Raw genomic sequence first — 8,758 nt, 5'->3', positions numbered from 1 at the left:
ACAATTTATTGACCAAATCCAGGTTTTAAGTAATTTAAGAGTGACACATGACATCAGAGACAAGGGAAAATAATCAATAAACAATATTCCATATAAAATAGATTGTCTGAAACTAAAGAATAAAACAGAACCAGCAATAATCAACTATTAATAAGTCACAGTTACATTGCACACACAATCATACAGTCTGTTCTGAATTTGTTTGCTTCACAGACTTCATTTAAAGGGCTGTACAAAACTGATTATGCACAACATATGTACGTCCAGACCGCAGTAACGAAAGGAAGATTGCGGAGATCCACCACATCAAACATATAACATATAAGAGTGCGACTAAACCAGACAACAGTAACAAATTCATATCAAGATGATGGCCTGTAAGATGATTCATGTTTCAAACTATAAACTATAGCCATGAAAAAGCCATTTGTTATGCTACAGTGCGAAAGCTTGTCCTTATTTTTACTTTGTTTACACCCTGTTTCTCTCTCTCCAATTCTCTCGAGTGGTTTTCGGACATGTAGTCCAGCTTAACTGACTTGTCTGTTGCTAAGTCAGATGAATTAGAGTGAGAATTTACGAAGTCAATGATTTTACAACATTTTGGTTTAAATGAGTGAAAACTGTCCATCTTAAAAAATTTTTTAAAAAAACCCGCTTTCATGCTTAATCACCTGTTAGATCTGCATAACACAGTAAAACTGGAATATTGTGAAATATTATTAGAGTTTAAAATAACTGTTTTCTAAAATGTAATTTATTCCTGTGATGGCAAAGCTGAATTTTCAGCTGTAGCTTACACTGTCCCCACACTTTTGAATGTTTGTGTAAAATATTCCCCCAACCATTTTTTTGATTGTATTAAATTTAATGAATTTCATGAGTTGGAAGTTATTCTGAGGTCAGATTCTTCATAATGCTGTCTCGTCTGACTTCTCAGTTAATTTCTACTTGGCAATTTATAAGCCCAAAGTGAGGATTTAGTTGTTTTATGATTAAGTATTACACAACGATTTAAGATCGAGATTACCAGAATGAGGCTTAGGATGAGAGGAGAGTCCTCTGTGACAGTGATCTGACCAAATGCATGAGAATCACTGAAATTACAATGCAATCTAATGTCCAGCCTCGATTATAACCAGTAACTTTACCACATAACAAGAGAATCAGTTCTTTACATGCCTGTTATTGAGAATTAGGTGTTGTGGCAGATTACTGTAAAAGAAAAGTCAACTGGAACATTCAAATTATCTTCTCACTTATGCAACGTTGATCAGTTTTGGTGGACTGCAGTGTCCCTTAGTAATCCCCCATGGCCTTTCCAGTCCATCTCTAAAATTACTTCAGTGAAAGATCTCATTTTCTAAAAAAGAACGGTTGGAACATCTGGAAGGGGTCTTTGTGGCAATAACTTCTGCTCTATATTGAGAAATGGCCCTGGCGATGCTGGGCTTCTCCTCATTGGCTGAGATTTATGACCTGTTCTCTAGGGGCAGAAAGCACATGAAGGACTACAGTAGAGAGAGAGAGAGAGTGAAAGAGTGTGTCAGCATGTCCAATACATCTGGATGTACAAATGTGATTGGATGCTTCATGTAGCAGATTTATAACACTGTTCACCTTTTCAGGAGGACATAAAATCTTGTTTGGCTCCTCCCCTCAAGTTCTCACATCATAGATCAGTCCCAGTTAATACAAGCAAAGCATGACTCTGTATTGAAACAGTAACTAATGCCAACCCGTATTCAATCATCCTCTCACTTTCCATTTAACAATCACATCCATGTTTACTAAAGTGCGTACTGTGTAACACATCCTCTTCCTTTAAATATTAAATTACGTTCAACCCACATTCCCACGCTAACTACCCATAAAAATATCCGACAGTGTCCACTGTCCAGTATTCACTGCATTTCCTTCTTCGACGGACTGATTGATAATTGATACAAATGCAGTTCATGTAAAGGCTGGTGAAGAGGATGTGTAACAGCCGAAAAACCTAAACAATGGCAGCAGCTCTTTGTCGTTGTGATGAGTGTGTTTGCAGGTGGGGTGTCAGAATGGAAGAAGAACAGCATAAGTATAGAGAGAGGGAGGAGGGGTCATTAAAGGTCATGACCTCCCCCCCCACAAACAACCGTTTCGAAGAGCGAGTGGTGCACATGGAGCTCACATGATGGAACAGCTCTTTGTTCTCTGCTTGCTGAAGGAGGAGGACAGGAGCTCTGCTTTGCTGGGCAAGTGAAGGAGGCGTTTGGACAGCCGGCGAGTGGGGCTTTGCTTTATGGGGGGCTGCAGTTTGTTAAGGCATGTTAGTGCCGCTGAGCGGAACACGCTGTGGATGCTCTTCTCCGATGTGAATGCAGAGCTCTCCAGGTACACCTCTGCTCCTACCTGCTTCGCCAACAAGGTGCCCTACATATAGAAAGATAGACCGAATGCAGTCAGAGATGGAAAAAGGTAGACGAGGAGTCTAGTTTACATAGGGAGGGTGCGACTGACTGACCTGCTCATGGGAGATGGGTGTTAGTCTCTGATTGGACAGCTCCATCAGTGTGCAAACATCCGTTCGCAGGTCCGTCTTGCAGCCGACTAGGATTATTCGAGTACTGGGGCAGAAATCCATGATTTCGGCTTTCCACTGTAGGGAGAGATCAATCAACAAAATGCAAAAATCATAATATTAGTTTATATTTTTCAATTAGATCACCCAAAAAATGTTATTTTTTTCAACAAAAGAAAGTAAGTCATACAGGTTTGGAATGACGTGAAGGTCAGTAAATGTTGACAGAATGTTAATTTTTGGTTGAATTATACCTTTAAGATTTGTTTTAACAGCTTATATATTTATTATGAGTATATTTTGTCTTATTTCACTTTATTATTTTTTTTTCATTTGTTTTTAACTTGTTTAGAATTAAAACAATTGGGGGAACAATTGCCTGTGCAATGAGACAAAATACACTAATTAAACATGCATTTTCTAAAAAGTCTTAGTATTTTATGCAGTGTTGATTCTTAAGTAAAATAATCTACTTTAAGGATATTTTAACTGGAAAACAAGATTTTAAAAAAGATTAATAGAATTAACGAAGTCATAAAATGTCTCTCACCTTTTTCAGAGAGCTTTCGACAGTCTCAGGACGACTAATATCAAAGCAGAGCAGAACAGCATCTGCATCACTGTAGCACAGAGGTCTGACATTATCATAATACGGTGAACCTGCAGGAGCAAACACATGATGAACATTAATAATGGAAACTTGGCATCAAGTAAGATGCTTGTGATAGAGGAGTGAATCCAGCTGAATATGGAAGATCAAATGCTATGAGGGGAAACTGACAATGGCTGAGTAATGTAAATAGCATTCGTGTGGCAGTTCTCGTAATATGTACGTGGGCGACTCTCGGAGATTCCTTTATTGACAGAATGAGTTGCCGAGGAGGTCTTGTCCCCTGCACACAATGAAACTCATCTCATTCCGTAACTACGGCAACAGCATTGAAGGATGTGCACATAAACACTCTCATACTATGGTTCTATGTCGATAGAAAATAAAGCAAGTCCATTAAAGGTGCATTTTGCCCATTATTCAGGTGTTTGTGCTGATTAGTATCGACTTTCAGCTCAGATGTTGGGTGTTGTGTGAGCCTCTCTGAGTCACGTACTACTGCTGTATATGTAGACAGTGACTCAGCTCACTACGTTTAGACAGAGAATATATGGCTTATCAGCAGAAAGAGAGGAGAGATATGATGAGACAAAACAAAGAATCTACAGGCATCCCTGATATCACTATTTATACACACTAGACAGTACAGGTCTCAACAGTAAGGCCATTGTAGAAAATTAATTCTGATTTAACTGCTTTAAAATGTGTCACCATTGTCATATTAATTAGTTTGCAAATTAGATGAGGTTTAGTTCAACGGAAGCATCAGCAAAAATGGAATGAAAATCATAAACCAATAACCATATACCACCATTTTCCAACAAAAGACTATTGATGAATGTATGGCTGTCACTATGAATATATTATATTATATTATATTATATTATATTATATTATATTATATTATATTATATTATATTATATTATTAACAGTGCTGGGTAGTGACTGATTACATGTAATCTGGATTACATAATCAGATTCCAAAAAATGTAGTACTTGTATAATTTACATTTTAAAATGTTTGTAATCAGATTATAGTTACTTTTTTTATGAATTACATGATTACATATTCACACAGTGGCAGTAAATTATTCATAATGAATTGATTCTGGAAGTCTGGACAAAAATATTTCAAACCTGAAAGACTTTGGGCGTGTTATTGTTTTCATTAATGTGTTTAATGCAGGGATTCCCATTTTTGTCACCCCTTAAAATAAAATATGTGTTGAAATATCACAGAAGTTGTCAATATTTCAATAATTTAACAACACATTTGCATGTTCACAGTTCTCTGATGTTGGTTAATTGTCACACTGACATACAGGTAAACAAATACAGTATTTAAATGTTTAGTATTCAAGTGTTTTAAATTGCTTTTATTTTACATTTTTATGATCTTAATTGAATTATTAGGTTTTTATCAATTCACTATTCACTCGATCAACTCACTAATGTTTAATGCATTTTATGAAGTTGACATCAAAACATGGAATATATTTTCTTTCTCTTTGCTTTTATTATATCAATATGTACGTGTAATGGTACATTTAAAACAAGTTTGATAAAAATGTAATCTAAAAGTAATCTAGATTACATTACTTCATACAGTTTTCATAATGTAATCTGTAATATTACTGCAATTATGGACTATAATTTGTAAGAAATCTACCCAGCTCTGATAATTAAATATCTTTATTAATGTATTCAAAACCAGTTATACATTTTTATATATCGTTTGTAAAGAATGTTTTCATTTTTAAATTACATGTATTTATTTTTGACAAAAATATTTGAGTTGTAGATCTACTGTGTGTGTGTGGGGGGGGGGGGTCATGGATCTTTTCAGATGCTCAATGGTAAGACATCTCCCTGTATCTGTTATACTAGGTAGCAATTGCTCTTGACACCTGACCGTAACTACTGTTTGAAAAACAAATTATAAAAACTGTATATTCCTCTTGAATCAAATTTGTAATGATAAGAGCTACAGGAGTGGGCCACACCAGGCCCTGTCAAAGGCTCAGTTGCAGCCTCTCATGCCCGTCTCCTCTTTGATCTGGAGAGTGTGTGAAGAGATGCCTGAAGCAGTGAGAGCCAGATGAGCAAATTCAATTAAAGCTTCTGTAATTAGTCGTGATTAGAGTGTGTTTGTTCACGTATGCTGATGAGTGTTTGTGTGTGGGTGCACGAGCATCTAGTGCTCTGCCAGTGTTCCTCCTGCGCGTTGCCACCTAACGAGGCTGTGCACAATTAACAAAGCCTAACCGGCTTAATGAGGGAATAGATGGGAGCTGTTTGATTGGCTTCTCAAGCTCTGATCTTCCATGCAAGATTCTGAGTAAGCTGTTGTACATGATAAAATGTATTTTCTCTCACATTTACGTTTTAACTTCTGATCTGGATTTTGCGTGTCCGGGGTTAATTTAAGTTTTTCTACTGTTGTTTCACTGTTCTAGGTTCTAAGTGTTTTTAACGTTTCACAATAAGGCAGTGTGTTTAGATAAAATGCACAGCAGGAAATACCTCGAGCTAAACTGAGCATAGACAGGAAGTCCTCCTTGCTTAAGAGTTCATTCACCAGTTATCACATGTACAGATGATGTTCTAGGCATTTGGTTAGATGGTATGGTTGCTTGTTTGATATTAATTGCGGTTGTTTCTATAATAATTATTATTTTGATTTTAATTTTAATTACATTTATAATATAACATATTAATATAAATATAATATTAAATTCATTTAATATTTTTAATACAAATTATTTTATTATTCGTAGTAGTAGTAATTCAAAAGCAGAAACCGAGCAATAATTAATAATCAACTGTGCATATAGAAATGTGTTGTATGAGCTGCAAAAATTTATGAGATGTCTTCTTACTCTTAAAACTCCATGAATCCAAACATAGACTAAATAAATGAGACTATCAGTAGAACATTTCATGTCTGTTTACTAGATAAGAAAGTAAGAGCTTCAGCTATCAGTCACTGATCCACGGCTTTCTACTACTAGCTTAATCTTAATGAGACTCTCAATCAGATACACATGCAAACATTCCCTAACCAAATCTATCTCATAGACAAAACCACAGGCACTGGAAAAGGAGCCGATCTGTGTAATCTTTTTTTTTTTAAAGAGAAAAACAGTATCTCTAAAAAGCCACCTACGTCATTGAAAAAGGCTTTGCGTGCCACAATGAGACATTCCAAAGCATGCCAAAACCTTATGCTGTCCTGCACTGCCCTGAATATTTTAATAACCAGTTCTCTATCTCGACTGATCCAGAGGCAGACAGAAGGTAAGATGCCGCCAGCGTCTGACGCTTGAGGATTGGTCTCAGGTGTTGGAGTTTCCAGACTCCTCACACATGTCAGCTTGTGTTCCCTGACTCAGGGCTCAGGTGCTGATGGTGTGTCTTTCCTGTAACGTCTGACTGACCTACTAGCCCAATAACAGTCAACACAACAGCTGAGAATGGACTAAAGCTAATGCATGTGGATGATTTGCAGGAAGTGATTTTGTAAGTAATTCTAACAAAAAATAGTAAAGATAAATCCAAATCTATTTTAAATATACTTTAAATGATAAACTATTATTTTGTATATCTGAAAATCCTAATGCAACATATGATGCATTAAAGACAATTCAGATATCACAATATTACAAGGGCAATAAATAATTTAGCAGGTACACAAGTTACTACAATGAGTATATATTTGATATATATTGATGTGAGTTAGGAGTTATGGTATTAATTTTATATTGTACAAAATCAGAGCTACAACTGTTCTGATGAACATTTACATTCCACTTCACAGTGAGGCTGTTTGTTTATGCTTGTTTTATTCATTTTCATCTTTACAGTGAAAGTATATGGGTCCAAAACAACATTGGACCCCACTCAAGCCAATATAGATGACTTAAACTACTATTACTATTGGAAAGAATAAGAGCCTATTTGATGAACACTTTCGCTGTATGCATGAAAATGAATGAAACAAACATAAACCGTGGAAGCAAGTAGTGAACACATCACATGAATTCAGGCCAATATAGGTGACTAAAACTACTAATACTGAATGTTGGTCAGAGCAATTGTACCTCTGATTTTGTACAAGGTAGAAATAATAATATAGTAACTCATATTATATGGAAAACAAACACCTGGTACGTTTTTCAAAACATTTTCTTTTGTGTTCCACATAAGAAAGTCAAACAGGAACGAGTATGACGACAGAATTTTAATTTCTGGGTCCATTTAATGATATTTAAAGTGTGTGAAAATGTATTAGCAGAAATGACTGAGGGCAAATGTGTTCATCGGTTTAAATGCTCTGTTACGTAAAGCATGCTTTATCACCGCTGTACAGCTGTTGGTCAGTCTCTCTCTCACCTGACGTGTCCCATAAACTGAGCTCAACGCGCTGCTCCTCTAATTCCAGTCCAGCTGTGTAGTTCTCGAACACTGTTGGGACGTATAACTTCGTTTTAAACGTTTAGTTTTTTCCCCCCGCGTCAACACGTGCACAACAACTCACAAGAGAAAGATGCATAAAGTATCACCTTGATGCCACCCCCCCCCCCCCCCCCCCCCCCCCCCCCCCCCCCCCCCCACCCCCACCCCCCGCGTCAACACGTGCACAACAACTCACAAGAGAAAGATGCATAAAGTATCACCTTGATGTATGATTATACAGGAAAATCAAACGCCGTGCGTAATAGTCACAGTATATGGTTGCATAATGACATAAGCAAGCATCCAAGTGTCTTACTAGTGAACACACACAGTGAATACGTGAGAGAGCAGGACATACCTCAGGATAACAGTCTTTGGCTAAGACTTGCAACATTGCGGTTTTCCCGCACTGCACGTCTCCTACTAAAACCAGTTTGCAACGCATAACCAAAGGCTGGCTGATTCTTCTCTCCTTCATTGTAAATAAGACGGTCCTGTGCGCGACGGCTCTCTCGTATAACGGCCCTGGGCAGTTTGTTCAGACCGCATTGGGGTTTGGACTAAATCTCCACGAAAGAGAGAAATACGGCACTGCGGCAATTTATACAGCTCTGCTGTCCAATCAGCGCCGCGCTCTCCTGCTCGCGCTCGAGTTCCACTGCCCCCGAAATGCGCCCACCCAGCTGGAGTCTGCTCATTGATTTAGCCGATATAAATGCCAGCGATGGTAAACGAACCTTCTGGGGCGTTTGAAAAGAAAGTTTCCACGCAAGGTGTGAAAATGACATAATAGACGTGAGTTTAATAAAAGTTGAGGGGGAAAAACCCCTATAAAAGAGAACGTCTCAAACTCTTTACGCGTTATCAGTGCATTCGCTTCTCTAAATACAAAGTGCTGCAAAAATAATGATGCATGTAGCTTATTAATGTAATCTTAATATTTCCCAATCAGTTATAAAAAATACCTCCAACAACAACATGAACGCTGTAATGCAAAGTGTGAGCAAAATGTCTTTACACTTTTTGGGTTAATGGAAAAGTTTCATCATAAGCAGATTCTGACCTTTAAAAAAAATATATATATACAGGTCCTTCTCAAAAAATTAGCATATTGTGAAAAAGTTCATTA

At 37.1% G+C, this 8,758-nt stretch overlaps 1 protein-coding gene across 1 annotated transcript; it reads right to left on the bottom strand.

Moving 5' to 3' along the window:
- Positions 1-554: 554 nt before the first annotated feature.
- Positions 555-8,265, bottom strand: LOC109049260 (rho-related GTP-binding protein Rho6-like). Its single transcript, XM_042750681.1, has 5 exons — positions 7,988-8,265; positions 7,567-7,654; positions 3,114-3,223; positions 2,507-2,641; positions 555-2,415 (listed from the first exon to the last, which is right to left on the bottom strand). Exons 1-5 carry the CDS (start codon positions 8,105-8,107, stop codon positions 2,170-2,172), a joined length of 699 nt encoding a protein of 232 aa, XP_042606615.1. The 5' UTR covers positions 8,108-8,265; the 3' UTR covers positions 555-2,169.
- Positions 8,266-8,758: the final 493 nt, after the last annotated feature.

Source organism: Cyprinus carpio, chromosome B23 (assembly GCF_018340385.1).
Source record: "Cyprinus carpio isolate SPL01 chromosome B23, ASM1834038v1, whole genome shotgun sequence".
Classification (NCBI taxonomy): Eukaryota; Metazoa; Chordata; class Actinopteri; order Cypriniformes; family Cyprinidae; genus Cyprinus; species Cyprinus carpio.
Note: the sequence above shows the minus strand (reverse complement) of the source record. Positions and strands in the feature narration are given on the sequence as shown.

Excerpts from the sequence above, each read along its gene's own strand:
- LOC109049260 (XM_042750681.1), bottom strand. The coding sequence starts at position 8,107 with ATGAAGGAGAGAAGAATCAGCCAGCCTTTGGTTATGCGTTGCAAACTG. Across the intron at positions 2,642-3,113 it reads TCGAAAGCTCTCTGAAAAAG|TGGAAAGCCGAAATCATGGA; the intron begins GTGAGAGACATT and ends CTCTCCCTACAG. Across the intron at positions 2,416-2,506 it reads CACCCATCTCCCATGAGCAG|GGCACCTTGTTGGCGAAGCA; the intron begins GTCAGTCAGTCG and ends TTCTATATGTAG.